General features: G+C 34.2%; 2 protein-coding genes across 5 annotated transcripts in view; one reads left to right on the top strand and one right to left on the bottom strand.

Moving 5' to 3' along the window:
• unc5ca (unc-5 netrin receptor Ca) overlaps positions 1 to 8,973 on the top strand; it is a 169,592-nt gene extending 160,619 nt beyond the window's left edge. For both annotated transcript variants that reach the window (XM_051894005.1, XM_051894006.1), the window contains one exon: positions 2,133 to 8,973. In XM_051894005.1, coding sequence (XP_051749965.1) covers positions 2,133 to 2,295 — 163 coding nt within the window. In that variant the 3' untranslated portion in view covers positions 2,296 to 8,973. The remainder of the gene's footprint in view (positions 1 to 2,132) is intronic.
• Positions 6,432 to 15,859, bottom strand: part of bmpr1ba (bone morphogenetic protein receptor, type IBa) — a 57,503-nt gene continuing 48,075 nt past the window's right edge. For 2 of the 3 annotated variants that reach the window (XM_051894017.1, XM_051894015.1), the window contains 4 exons: positions 14,275 to 14,572; positions 12,606 to 12,781; positions 12,271 to 12,401; positions 10,062 to 10,744 (listed from right to left, as the gene is read on the bottom strand). In XM_051894017.1, the coding sequence (XP_051749977.1) occupies positions 10,619 to 10,744; positions 12,271 to 12,401; positions 12,606 to 12,781; positions 14,275 to 14,572 (731 nt within the window). In that variant the 3' untranslated portion in view covers positions 10,062 to 10,618. Of the gene's footprint in view, positions 8,672 to 10,061; positions 10,745 to 12,270; positions 12,402 to 12,605; positions 12,782 to 14,274; positions 14,573 to 15,859 lie in introns of those variants that run through there. The other variant, XR_007930255.1, reaches the window with a different exon arrangement.

The raw sequence follows: 15,859 nt of genomic DNA, 5'->3' as shown, positions 1-15,859 counted from the left end.
CCAGTCGTCCTGTCCCTGCAGCTGAAAAACACCCCCACAGCATGATGCTGCCACCACCATGCTTCACTGTTGGGACTGTATTGGACAGGTGATGAGCAGTGCCTGGTTTTCTCCACACATACCGCTTAGAATTAAGGCCAAAAAGTTCTATCTTGGTCTCATCAGACCAGAGAATCTTATTTCTCACCATCTTGGAGTCCTTCAGGTGTTTTTTCATGTGTCTTGCACTGAGGAGAGGCTTTCGTCAGGCCACTCTGCCATAAAGCCCCGACTGGTGGAGGGCTGCAGTGATGGTTGACCTTCTACAACTTTCTCCCATCTCCCGACTGCATCTCTGGAGCTCAGCCACAGTGATCTTTGGGTTCTTCTTTACCTCTCTCCCAAGGCTCTTCTCCCCCGATAGCTCAGTTTGGCCGGACGGCCAGCTCTAGGAAGGGTTCTGGTCGTCCCAAACGTCTTCCATTTAAGGATTACGGAGGCCACTGTGCTCTTAGGAACCTTAAGTGCAGCAGAATTTTTTTTGTAACCTTGGCCAGATCTGTGCCTTGCCACAATTCTGTCTCTGAGCTCTTCAGGCAGTTCCTTTGACCTCATGATTCTCATTTGCTCTGACATGCACTGTGAGCTGTAATGTCTTATATAGACAGGTGTGTGGCTTTCCTAATCAAGTGCAATCAGTATAATCAAACACAGCTGGACTCAAATGAAGTTGTGTAGAACCATCTCAAGGATGATCAGAAGAAATGGACAGCACCTGAGTTAAATATATGAGTGTCACAGCAAAGGGTCTGAATACTTAGCACCATGTGATATTTCAGTTTTTCTTTTTTAATAAATCTGCAAAAATGTCAACAATTCTGTGTTTTTCTGTCAATATGGGGTGCTGTGTGTACATTAATGAGGAAAAGAAAATGAACTTAAATGATTTTAGCAAATGGCTGCAATATAACAAAGAGTGAAAAATTTAAGGGGGTCTGAATACTTTCCGTACCCACTGTATATGTTGAATAATAATAATAATAATTATTATTATTATTATTATTATTATTAAATTAATGTTTTTTTTATTTTGCAGTGCAATAGTATTGCAATATTTATGTCTTTATTAATTTAATTTTTGTAATTTAAATAATAAAGAAATATTTTAATTAATAATAATCATTATTGTTATTATTAAAGAATTTTTTTAATTTTACAGTGCAATAGTATATTTCTTTATTGAATTAGTTATTTAAATAAATAGATATACACATATATTCAATAATAAATATTAATTATATATATATATATATATATGTATATATAATAAAATTTAATTTTGCTCTATAAGATATTATTATTATTATTATTAAATACTTTTTTAATTGTTAGTGCAGTAGTATAATCGCACTAGTAATACATTTCTTTACTGATTAAATTTTTCTGATTTAAATAATAAAATAAAATATATGTTGAATAAAAAAAAATATTTTTTGTCATTTAAATAATAAAAAACATTTTAATTAATAATAATCATTATTGTTATTATTAAATAATTGTTTTTTTATTTTACAGCGCAATAGTATTATATTAAATTAGTTATTTAAATATATACACATATATTCAATAATAAATATTAATAATTATATATAATAAATATTAATTATTTATATATATATATATATATATATAATTATTAATATTTATTATTGAATATATGTGTATATATGTGTATAATATATAGTTTTTATTATTATTATTATTGTATAGTCATATTGATTTGGGGGGAAAATAGGTTTTCCTTCTTTTGTGTCTCTGTAGCTGATCATATGCCTGATTAAGTGGCTTTTAGAAGTCAAAATAATGTGTTTTATTTCCATGTCATTGAAAAAATCACTTTTTATTGTGTTATTTTTAAAGAATGAATCACACTCACTGAATGCATTAAATTGCCATTTAGGAATAGTCTGATCTTTTGGTTTGTGTCCAAGTTCCAAATAAAAAAAGAAAGTCAGGATTATGTATAAAAAATAAATAAATAAATAAAAACATTAAAATCAAATCAAAACTTCTAGCACAGATAGCTATATCATGATTTGTTGTTCTCACACCGCCCACATCTAAGTGTCTGTTTCATCTCACCCGCCCTACAGGTATCTGAACTACTTTGCGACTAAGACGAGTCCTACCGGTGTCATTCTGGACCTCTGGGAAGCTCAACACTTCCCACACGGCAACCTCAACCAGCTCGCCACGGTTCTGGAGGAGATGGGTCGTCATGACAACAGCATCGCTGCCATGGCGAAGGAACAATGACCCTTACATCGGCGGTGACGTCTGAGCAGAGGATAATTGAGCTCAAGTTGTGTTGCCACTCTCATCGAGCTGAAACTACGATCAAACCCAAGACAAAGTCAAAGCATCCGCAGTACGGAGGAGAGTCCATGACCTTTAGCACCGGCTCGGTGCAGCATCTTATTCAGTTTCCATGGAAACGTGCCGTACTGCTGTCCATGTACGCGGATGCTTGCCGATTTGGGGTTGAATGCAGGGCTGGGGGTCAAAGGTGAACCAGGAACAGGGTCAAGACACTTCAGGCAACCAAAATCTCTTAAACCCTCCCAGTTTGCACGCGCAGGGTCCCCGTGTGTGTTTGCGCAAAAACAGCAGAAATCTCCCACATCATCTTCTCGTCTCCTTCAGTCATCGTTTTTACAGAAATTTGTGGTGCCATCTAGTGGTTGCAGAACAAACGCTCGTGTAATATAATATTTTGAGACCTGAATACAGTATTTAGTGTGTCTACAGAGTACCTTAAAGTGGCCTTTAAAATCCGGTTAACATTCAGATCTGATTTGTATTGTATTATTTTTGTAACGCAGGTATCCGAAGACGTAAAATACGTGTTGCTTTGTTGAACAAAAGTGCACATGAGCACTTGCAGGGATTTGAGGATCATGTCGGAAGTTGCTGTTTGATTTTCTGGAATGCGATGTTACGTCACACTGTAATGATCTTCACTGCTGCATCTAATGAATTCCCGCGTCCTGCATGGGCTATTTCTGTTGTGCATCAATGTTTCGTGTCAACATTTATGCATTTCACTCTACTATACGCATTATTTTAAAAAGAGACAATTGATCCCTTATAAAGAAAAATAAACTTCCTTTGGTGGTGACTATAGTTTCTGCCAGAATGTGATGGATACAACAGCCCCTTTCACACAGCAATCCCAGTAAATTACCAGAATGACTTTACTGATAAATACACAAAGATGCTGTTCGTACAAGCAACGGTGTTCTTTTGGGAGAGTTCATCTGAAAATGAAAATTATGCCATGATTTATGCACCCTCAAGCCATCCTAGGTATATATGACCAGTGTTGTGGAAAGTTACTTTTAAAAGTAATGTATTACTATATTGTGGTAATACATTGCGGTACCTCAGGGATGACGTGTTTTTGTAGGCAAAACCCAGAAGCGAGTTAGCATTTTAGGACTTCCGGTTCCATCGCCCCGAAGTCAATGGGTTTTTTGAATGGGTTTTTGCTAAATCGCCTGAAATAAGGTCTGTGGTTAACAAAGCCTCTAAATATTTTCACGTTTTGATCTATGACAAAACACACCAGCTTAATTATTGCTAACAAATTGCTAAAAGGGACTACTTCCTTTGGTGGGGACTTTAGACGTCATCATGACAAACAGGACATTTGGACAGCATTTCTCATGAAAAATTGGATAAGTATTCATACACAGCGCAGATCATAATCAGCGAGCATGTTTTTAAATAAAGTTGTTTTTTTTAATAAAGTTTGAGGAAGCTTGGTGGTGGTGACGTTGATCCGCGACCATGGTGTGCTGTAGTCCGTTTATAGCCTACTGTTATCTTTTTATATCTGACGACTTTATTTAGGCTTCAAAATTTATAAATGTTGTGTTAACTTGTAAAGATTATCTTGATAGACAAAACGTGTAAGTGTCATAACCCTTTGTTAAACACAGAGCTTATTTTTTTCCAAAAGTCTGGGAAAAATGCATAGGCTTTCAATCGAGGGAACCCGTGCGCCGCTAACTTCCGGGTTGGCCTACAAAAACACATCATCCCTGATGTTCAACACTCTTATTTCTAAATCTAATCTAAAGTCACTTTTGTTTATGGTTGAATTGGATCATTGAAGGTCAGCAGTAAAGACATTGGTTAATAAAGTGAGATTAAATACATAAAGTATATTTGTGTAATTTAATATAGTTAATTATTACAGGTTTGTGTACAATTCTGAGATTGCATTTCACTGTTTTTATTAATTTTGAGGAATACTGAAATGAGATGAGTAAATGCATGTTCACATTTAGTCTAGAACTACAATAACCATCATGTTCACACACAACACCTCTGCACTTTATTTCTCTCAACGTGGGAACAGGAGAGCTGTCAGTCAATACATGTGAAAACAAAGAAATATAGATATTTTGTTGTAAATTGAAAAAGTAGTGTTAGTTCACTTGTTACTTGAAAAAATCTGATTATGTAACTCAAGTTGCTTGTAATGCATTACCCCCAACACTGTATATGACTATCTTCTTTCAGATGAACAAAATCGGAGTTATATTAAAATATATCCTTGCAAGCTTTATAATGGTAGTGAATGGGGCGTTGTATTCTGAAGCCCAAAAAAGTGCATCCATCCATCATAAAAGTAATCCATACGGATCCAGGGGGTTAAAAAAGACCTTCTAAAGTAAAGTGATGGGTTTTTGTAAGAAAAATATCCATATTTAAAACATATTTAAACTATAATAACTATCTTCCAGCAGACAGCCGCCTGGATCGAATTACGGCGAAAGAGTGACCTCTGACCTGACGTACGGCCATCTGCTGGAAGCTAGTTATTATGGTTCATAAAGTTTTAAATATGGATATTTTTCTTACAAAATCCCATCACTTCAGATTAACCCCTTTGAGCCATATGGAGTACTTTTATGATGGATGGATGTGCTTTTTTGGGCTTGAAAATACACCCCATTCACTACCACTATAAAGCTTGGAAGAGCCAGGATATTTTTTTAATATAACTCTGTTTGTGTTTGTCTGAAAGAAGATAGTCATATATACCTAAGTTTGCTTGAGGGTGAGTAAATCATGGGATAATTTTCATTTTGGGGTGAACTATCCCTTTAAGAGACTATTCACACATCAGCAGCAAAATAATGCTAGATTCTGTGATGTCAGTCATCGTAAATGATCTGTAAATGCTACGCTGTTGTCTTAATAATAATAATAATATGTTTAAATTATATAGCACCTTTACCAGGCTCAATTCCAAATCTCTCATTGTCTCACTCAAACAGGGTGTTCCCCAGGGTTCGGTTCTAGGACCTTTATTATTCATTATATACATTCAGCCTCTTGGCCAAATAATTGGTCACCATGGTTTTAACTACCACTGTTAAGCAGATGACATCCAGATTTATACTGCTTGCCGGCCAGGTTCTATCCACTCGACTGCCTCATTATCTTCATGTGTCAGTGAGTTAAAAGTTCTGGCTACACTCTAATCTTCTTAGCTTGAACTTGAGCCCGCATGAAGAGAAGCACACATTTACATAGAAAAACTATTAAAAAGCAGTGGAACTTACTGTAACGCGTCATCTCCATAAGAACTTTATGATTGGCTCAAAGCAGACTCTTACGTCAGCGCGTTCTGATCTCGTACGTGCTCATACCGGTAATCCTCATAAACACAGCATCACACCAGTGATTTACTGGTAATGTTACGACTTTTCATACGGGTAAATTGGCAGAAGCAATTTACTGGTGTTTTTGAAAAGGTCCTGATCACTCATGATCTCTTACCGGTAATTTACCAGTAACTTAAACACTGTATGTGTGAAAGGGGCTATTATTGTTACAACTGGATTGATGTAATGAAATAGTTTTTCATTTTAATTTCTTTTTATGACCGTAAAGACCAATAGCAAGTTACCACAGGTTTATTTTAGCAACTATAACTGTAGTAACTTTTGGTGGAAAGTGTGGTTGTGTTAAATTTGGTAACACTTTACTTTAAAGCCTTTATATGTAATGCATTATAAAAGCAGTGTTGGGTAACATTGTAATTAGATCACTGTACTAATTTCTCTAAGAAGTATTGCATTACTTATTACTAATTACTTTTTAATTCTTTCAAATACATAATATAAAATTGCATAAATTATTCTTGAACTGACCAAAGTATTTAAAGGGAGAAGGTTACATTAAAAACACATTTTAACATTGATTGAATGTTAAATCCACTATTGTTTTATGTAGAATTGTCCTATAGTCAATTATACAGTATTTAATGCAATTACATCAGAAGTAACTAATTAAGTTACAGAAAATAAAGAGTAATCACTTACTTTACTTCATCAAGGTAAAGTAATTAATTACTTAGTAATGAATTACACCCAACACCGTATAAAAGTATTTTTAATGCATTAATTATGCCTCATAATGCACTGTATGGTCTCATGAATATACAAAGTATAATGCATTAAAACACATGTCAAACAACCAATTTCAGATTTAACTTTGGTTACAATTATTTATGAAACGATATAATACATTATGGATACCTTCATAATGCATTATACATAAAGGCTTGAAGTGTTGCTGTAAATTTTTGTAAGCCTAAGTCATTTTTCTGTCCACACTCAAAGTGAAAATACTGTAAGATACGACACAATCACGGCCAATCAGAACATATTTTATGATTAATATAAAGATGTGCGGATGAGTACGAAATAGAAAATGTTCTGTTAGTTGCAGAAGCTGGTCAGGATAAAGAAAAAAAACATATTAAAGAAGATTTTCATGGTTGGTTGGAGCTGCAGGACCTATGAACACTGCCAGTACAGTGGAATCATTTTTTTCTGGTGAATATTAAATATGTCGCTCCTGTGTCACTCCTTCAGCCAGGAAGATCTCAGAACATATCCCAAATACATGACTGAAAAAGTTTCTATGGAATATATTTGCTTGTGTTGCTGTAGAGAGTTTATCTGATCATATTTACATGCACATTAACTTTGATATTATGAAAGTAACGTCTCGGGGGCAGAGGGTGGGCTCTGATGATGTCAGCCGAAAGAAACAAGGTTTCAGGGGCGGAGCAAGTTATTACATTCTGATGGAAGAACTTTTATTTTCTTAGAAATAATTTTCACTGATGAATCGTTTGCCATAATATGGAAGCCCATTTCTGACATATAAGAAAAAAATTATTTCGTATATCACAATTATGACATAAAAAGTCATAAATTATGACAAAAAAAATTGAAATTGACAGTGTTATAATTTTGACACTCATATTACAACTTATTTAAATATTCTATTTTTCTTTTTTATATATATTTTCTTTCATTATGGTCAAAAGTATGAAAAAATTGCCATAATTATGGCTTACTATTATAATTTCCACTTTTGTCATAATTTTAGCTTTTAATCTCATTATGACTGTTATAATTTTGAGTGCCATATTTCACCTTTTTTAATGTTATAATTTCTTTTTTCTTTTATTATAACTTCATGATAATGTTTTGTCAACATTTCAACTTTTTATCTCATAATTATGCTATATCATAATTTTGACTTTTTATCTCATAATGACTCATAATGTGTATTGACTGTCATATTTAAACTTTTTAGTTTCATAATTTCTATTTTTCTTATTTTATATTTTTTTATATATATTTTATTTTTTTCTTTTATTACAGTCAAAATATGATACAAAATTTGAAATTGACATTTTATCATAATTTCAACTTTTTTCCTCAATTTCAACTTGTCATAATTATGACTTAGTATCTCAAAAGTTAAAATTGAAAAAAAGTTTAAATTATATGTAATATTTAAAACTAAAAAAAAAATATAAAAAATATTTTTGTTAAATTTTTTTATTTTATCTTGTTTGTTTTGTCAAAATTCCAACTTTTTATCTCATAATTTCAACTTTTTTCAATTTCAAATTTTATATAATAATTTCTACTTTTGGTCTCAATTTTACATTTTTATCTCATTATGACTTGTTATAATTTTGACTGTCATATTTCAACTTTTTTAATGCTATAATTTCTTTTCTTCTTTTTTCTTTTATTATAACTTTGTTTTGTCAAAATTCAAACTTTTTATGTCATAATTATGACTTTTTTGTTGTAATTATGCATGTTATTGTCATATTTCATGATGTTTTTTTCTTCTGTGTCAGCGATGGGCTTCCATACATTATGAGCAGGATCATGTATTAAGAAAGTGCACCGGGTCGTTCTGATTTCATGTAAACTCGAAATATTAAACACCCATTTGCAAATGGAAATCACAGAAGTCTTTAGCAAGACCTAAAGTTAAACTCACAGATCTTAAATGTGTTTACAGCCGTAACAGACAGTTTACAGTTAATGATGGTCTATGCAACCGCTTTGCAAAGCAGCCGGCGTATTTTATGCATAAATGTTTGTGCATAAATTGGTGACAGTAGACGCGAGTGTTGGTGTGCTTGTAAATGTGCTCGCAGTGATGTGAAACACAGGACTCATTATTTGTGATCTGTCTGCAGTCTCACTGCCTGCAGCCGCTGCCACCCCACCGACGTGTAACAGCCTCTAACGAACTGCCATTTCCCACAATCCACGACGTCTCCAAAAGAGGCGAGGATCTGTGCGGAAAATAAAAGCCAAATTAATGAGCAAAACAAGGCAGCAGAAAAGCCCTTATGTAAGACAGAAGAGCAGCAGTGCATCGAGTGCTTCTGTCTGGCGTAAATGCTGTGCCAACTATGCAACGTTTGCTTCTGTATAGGACGATGACAGAACCGCTGGCAAATGTGCATTGATATGATGGAGAAAACTGAATCCATAGAATAAAGCTTCATTAAAATAGCAATCAAAAAAACGCTAATATGTTCGCTGTATAAAATGTATGTAAAGGATTTTTTAAATAAATTATATTTTTAATCAATGCTGAAAGTGCCTTTGTTTTATTTTATTTTTACCTTCTTGGAGATTACTTGCATATGATTTATTTTTTTTAATACTTTGACCTTGAATAATCGTAAACATGACTGTCCTAACAAACATTTACCATAGTAACCAAAAGAGAGGGTATAACGAGGATTTTTGTCTTATGAATTTTATGAATCATCATTATAATTTGAACTTTTTATCACATTGTGACTCAATTTTGACTTGTCATATTTCAACTTTTTTGTTGCTTTTGTTAAAACTTTTTATCTCATAATTATGCCATGTTATAATTTCGACTTCTTATGTCATCAATATTTTGTAATAATTATGATTTACCATTTACTCATCTTAAGTTCCTGGCGTCTTTAACATTGAAATTGATACCTTAAGAAGCTTAAATATACTGTGTTCATAAAAAATGTTTAAAGATAAAGATGAAATCAAAATAAATAATAGTTATTATATATAATTATTAGTTCATATTGTTATATTAACCAAGTGATTCATTCAGAGTAGCTTAATACAATTATGAACCATAAATGTAAGGATTCTGTATATCTTACTAATTAAACAAGCAAGTTTGTGATTGGTTGTTATGCTTGGATACTTTTAAAAATTGATATTCATAAATACAATATGTATTTAAACATGTATTCACTTCAAAAAGCCAATCCCTGCCCTTTTATAGAGGTCTTTATATTTGAAAAGACTGAGCAAATGCTGAAAACCAGACAGTTTACAACAATGCAAGGATGGTGTTATGATGTTTTACAATTTACACAAATATTTTTGCTGGTTTTCTGAATCCAGTCAAATGTGTTGCCCATTCGGAAATGTGAAGGGTTTTTCAAAAAGAAAGTCTAAGTACCTTTTAGATTCATTTGAATAATGACAATATTGTCTTTTTTAGAGCTGCTTTACAGCAGAGTTGAATTCTGTTTGCATCATTGATCATTTTCCTGTTCATCACTGTAAAGCTGCTTTGAAACAAACTGTATTGTATAAAGCGCTATAGGAATAAAGGTCACTTGAAAAGACCTTACGGATTTTGCGTCACAAAAATCATGAATGTAAAAAAAAAAATCTTCAGTGTTATTAGAACATTTATTCAAGTACATTGATTCTTCACTCTCATTTTCAGCTATTTACACAATAAATAAGGCACAGCCTACCAAAAAGGAGGGAAACCGCAGCCCTTATGACTCATTTCAACCATCACGCTTGTTGCAAGTTCCAAACATGAGCCAAAATCATTGTCATGTACGAGCTGAGCAGATTGTGAAAGGAGAAAACTTCGCAGTTCTCTCAAGGGAGTCATGAGCTAAAGCCCAAGTGTTTATGATGGACAGCGGACATCTCGCTCCATGAGGTCCTGCTTCGTCCCATTGACCAGTGTTTACAGGTCCTCATCCAGTGAAGCATTACGACAGCGGCCAGCAGTCTCTTTTTTTACGTCACATTTCACAGTGCTGTATATCTGGCCTCGGACGTGCCACCATGAGCTCCGACCACAGAAGATCTTCGGCGTCTTTCGCCATTGGTGAGTGCTCTCGCATGGCAAAACTCACCGTTTGAACCCACAGCGGGCCGTTGCAGGTGGTGGGTTCGGGGTTAGCGTCAGTGCTGCTGTTGGGATGTTCTCAGACTTTAATGTCCTGGGACTCTGACATCTTGGCCAGCGTCTTTTTAATGCGAAGAGCGGTGAGCCGAGAGGCAGGGTTATGAGCCCAACACTCCGTCATGAGCTTCCCCATCTGTCTGAGACACTGAAATCAAACACAATGGCAAGTGTTAAAGCCCATTCACACCAAGGACGATAACTATAATGATGAAGACATCATTTTGAAAATCGTACTAAAATTAAAAGAATGGTTGAAGCCATAGCCTTGTGGGCAGCGCTCCGACATATAGTGCAACAGTGCTTTGGGCGACCCGAATTTGAGTCCCGACAAGTGGTCCTTTCTTGATCATGTGCCCCTCTCTCCTCCCCTATCTCTTCCTGTCTCTCAAAAAAAGGCAAAAATGCCCAAAAATAACTTTTTTTTTTTCCAAAGGGTCTACATCACAACTATAATGATAACGATACAAAGGAACAATATTGTTGGAATCACTTTCAAAAGATTTTTTTTCCAGATGATGAACAATAAAAACATTGTCAGCCAATCAGTGTATTAATGTGTGTTATTGCAAGCTAATAGTTAGCTAGCCAGTACAATCTTATAATTCAGTGATGTGACAAAAATATTGTATGAAACTGAATAAATTAGTCATGTCAGGGAACCATGTAAAATCACTTTGAGTGTACTTAATTCAGTGTACATGAACAAATAATGATTCCTGACCAAGAATTATTGAATTTAATTTAGAAGAAAAAATATGTTGATGTTACCTGACTGATTCATGTGGTCTTGATGTACATGATTAAATCATGTAAATTCAACACACTTTCTTTTTTAATGCAGTATGCTAGAACATGAACACCGGTAAACTGAACTGCTTCTAATGTTATATTTGCACAAATCAAACTTTGTTTCACTTGTGTCAGTTCTAGTTTGACACATATTTTTGTAATTTATCAGCAACTAAATATCAGTTAAAATGTTTTTTTTAGCTTTCTAAATGCTACACTCTTTAAAATAAAGGTTCTTTATTGGCATCTATGGTTCCATGAAGATCCTTTCCATTGCTCAAACATTTCTTTTAACATGGACAAATGTTCTTCAGATTTCTAAAATGTTCTTTATACTAAGAACAAAGATTCTTTTAAGATCTGTTCACGGTTCTTTGGGGAACCCAAAATGGTTCTTCTATGGCATCTCTGCAAAACCCCCCTATTGGAACCTTTTTTTTTTTTTTTAAGAGTGTAAATGTTTTAGTTGAATAAAAGGGAATAAAATTTCAGTAAAACTGACTAAAATGAATGAATATGACATGATGAAATATTGACATTTATCAAAAAAACAATAACTATGACTAAGAAAAAAAGGTAAACATGAACACCACGGTTCATGTGTTTTTGTGATTTAAAGGGTTAGTTCACCCAAAAATTTAAATTCTGTCATTAATTACTCACCCTCATGTCGTTCCACACCCGTAAGACCTTCGTTCATCTTCAGAACACAATTAAGATTAAGATTAAGACTCTCAGATTTCATCAAAAAATATCTTAATTTGTGTTCTGAAGATGGAACGACATGAAAGCGAGTAAATGATGACAGAATTTTCATTTTTGGGTGAACTAACCCTTTAAAATATGAAATCAGTATGAAGAGCGAGTAGATTAGTGTTTAACCTCATCACTGCTCCAGCGGTTGGGGAAAGACGGCCGTATTCTCTTGATGCAGACGACCTCTCGCATGTCTTCGTACGATGGGTCATTAGGAACGTGATCATGATACGGCAGCTGATATTCCTCTACGATACCTGCAGAATCATCCAAAAAACAATCAATACACAGATATAAATGAGATCTCTTTAAAATCACAAATCATGTTTTTAATGTTTTTTCCAAGACAAAATTATCTGAGCTACACTATCCACATCCACTAAGGAATGATATGAGACAATGTTGACATGAAATATGTAAATGTTCTTCATTGAAATATTTTGAGAAAGGCAGATCTGTACCTCCAGACACACATCGGCGGGCGATCTCCCACAGTATGAGGCCAAAGCTGTATATGTCTGCCATGATGTAGGACTGAAAATGGTTCCTGTTCAGAGTCTCGTCCAGAACTTCAGGAGCCATGAAGCGTTTGGTGCCCACACGTGTGTTCAGTGGGATGTCCACTTCATTAGTGTCGCTGTTCCATGAAACACAACAGCATTAATACAGTATTTCAATCCTGACATCTTTAGGCACTAGGGCTCTTTTTATTAGCAAATAATCTTCAGCAGAGTTCAAATGATTTTTGTGTGTTAAAAAGATGTTGATGCTACTTTAAAAGTGTAGTTTAGTTTGCCAAGTTACAAGTAGTTTAACTACAGTCAAGCTACCCTTTTGATAAAGTACAGTAGCTAGCTACACTACAATTTACTAATAAAGAATATCTAACTACACTGAAGATATAAAGGGGCCATTATTACCATATCTAATAGTTATCTATATATTAATATTGTTGGCTCTTATGGCATATTGCTTGTGAAGAGTCTGATATATATATGAATTATAAGCGTGCGCGTGTGTGTGTGTGTGTGTGTGTGTGTGTGTGTGTGTGTGTGTGTGTGTGTGTGTGCACATCAGTTTGTACAGCAATATTTTATTACTATTTAATCACTGTTATAGTATTTATTATTTTGAATGAGCTTTTATTTTTATATTTTCAGCATTCATTTAAATTTTGTTTCAATTTTAGTAATTTTAAATGCTTTAGTCATTTTATTAGTTTTTTATATTTCTATTTAGCTTTATTTTTATTTCAGTTTCAGATTTAGTAATTTTAGTACTTCAACTTAAACTGATTTTTATTTCTGTTTGGTCTCATTTTAAGTTTTTCATCTAATTTTTATTTTATTTCAGATTTATTTCGAATAACAAAAACTATTTTATTCTTAATTTTTAGTTTTAGTTAACAATAATATACATTGTTGTTTAAAAGTTTGGGATCTGTAAGATTTTTTAATGTTTTTAAAAGAAGTCTCTTCTGCTCACCAAGGCTGCATTTATTTAATTAAAAATACCAAAAATAAATAATATTGTGAAATATTATTACAATTTAAAATAACTGTTTTCTATTTGAATATATTTTAAAATATAATTTATTTCTGTGATCAAAGCTGAATTTTCAGCATCATTACTCCAGTCTTCAGTGTCACATGATCCTTCAGAAATCATTCTAATTCTAAAAACAGTGTATCTAATGTTTTAATTATAGAATAGTATTCAATTATCAGGGCATTTTAAATCTGATAATTAAAAACAAACAAAAAACCAATGAGCATCTTAATTAGCAACAGAATTAAACTCAATAGGCACATATATTAACATTAAATAGTAATCAATAAAACTAAACACACTAAAAAAAACTATTTTAAACATGCATTTACTGTATACAGCCAAATTGAAAATAAAATTATAATCATCTAAGATTGTGTAGTAAATATTAGCAGAAATTATTAAAATTTTACTTAACTACAAAAACAGTTGTAAACTGCCAGACAGGGACTTTTTTTTTTTACCAGTCACGCAAATGAGTCTATTAAATAATCTTTTTTAACAGGTTGCTAATGGTAATACCGCCTACAATAATTAGCAAGACTATTAAAGACAAGTAAACTAAAGTGATCGGACTCTGACCTGATGAACTTGACGGCCAGGCCGAGGTCAGCGATGCAGCAGGCTCCGTTCCTCTTCACCAGGATGTTTTTGCTCTTCAGGTCTCTGTGGGCGATGGCCGGTTTGCCCTGCGTGCCAAAGATTTCCGTGTGAAGGTGGCAGAGTCCAGAGACAGAGGAGTATGCCAATCTCAGCATGGCTCGGCTGTCCAGGGTGGTGCATTTGAGATAGTCGTACAGAGAGCCGTTCTCGTGGTAGTCGGTGATGAGGTAGAGTTGAGTCCACGAGCCTGTGCCTTTAATGTCGGCCGCTATGAACCCTGAGGAACGCAGAAGAGGTTAAAATTACTGAACGAGGCTAAATATACTCTGAGCAAGGCCACGCTTAATTTAATGTTATAATTAATCTGATATCAGCTAATTAATTTGAAATGACTGCTAATCAAGACGGTTCAATCGTGCACGGTTCATTTTCCTATAATTACCAACTACATGTTCACCAGTAGGAGTAATTAAATAACAGTAGAGACGCTGCTTTACTACATTTTTCAGTTGCGTGACAGTAGCTCTGCTCTTTTGAAAATAGCACTGCTATTTTTTCTAACAAACAGCGACGTAGCATAAAAAGATGCAATAATTCTGTTTGTTCCATCACACTGTATTGTGCGCTGAGCTTTACAGACAATTGATTTGAAGCAATGATCAAACACACTCTCAGAGAACGTCCTCAAGCAGCGATTAATTATAGTGAACTGATTTATTTGGGATGGTTCATTTTAATTAACTGAATTCACTGATTAATTTGAGTGATCACTCAAACGTGCTCCCGGAAGACCCTGTGTCTAAAATATTTAGTTAAATGAGTAGCTGACAAGTAACATGGGAATGCTGAAGATTTGGGTTAACACAGTGGTTCCCAAACTTTGTAGAGAAAAATATTTGCCCCCACCAACATGCACCCACATAAAGACACTCTCAGACATGACCCTGCTCGCAAAATCCAACAGGATTTATTTGAAACATTGTAATTAATACAGTACTACAACTTCTCAACTTTAATGTGCATCTTGTTTAGCTTCATACTGTCAGAAGCTAACATTTTGAGGCATGCAACACACTTGGTCTCTCTTCATTACCCACCAATCCAAGGGCGAGATATGCCTCGTCATATTTTCTTGTCTTTAAAACACTGTCTACACCAAATGCGACAAAGCGAACATTGCAAATCCATTTGTGTCAGAAGTTGTGCGAGCACTAACAGTACGTGAGAAATTAAACGTCAGTTTACTGTCGGAAATTAGTCGTGTCGCGCCACATTCAGTGTAGACAGCATCACTGATTCCAGTGGGTTCAATTTGCTTTTTTCAAGCCGCTCGCATCTGGTGTAGACGTTGTTTTGGTAGTTGTGACATTTGAAGTAGATTTATTGTCTACTTTAGGTTTACCTGGCTCTGACAGTCCTTTCATAAATTTGTCAATGTTTAGTGAAGGATCATGTATCATTCATTTATATTTTTACATAGCTCCCTGCAATACTCAATTCAGATTCTTCAATCACACCATTTAGTGATCTGTTATTCCACACCAACAACCGCTACAGCTGATAA

The sequence above is a fragment of the Ctenopharyngodon idella genome, chromosome 5 (genome assembly GCF_019924925.1).
Source record: "Ctenopharyngodon idella isolate HZGC_01 chromosome 5, HZGC01, whole genome shotgun sequence".
NCBI classification, from domain to species: Eukaryota; Metazoa; Chordata; class Actinopteri; order Cypriniformes; family Xenocyprididae; genus Ctenopharyngodon; species Ctenopharyngodon idella.
Note: the sequence above shows the minus strand (reverse complement) of the source record. Positions and strands in the feature narration are given on the sequence as shown.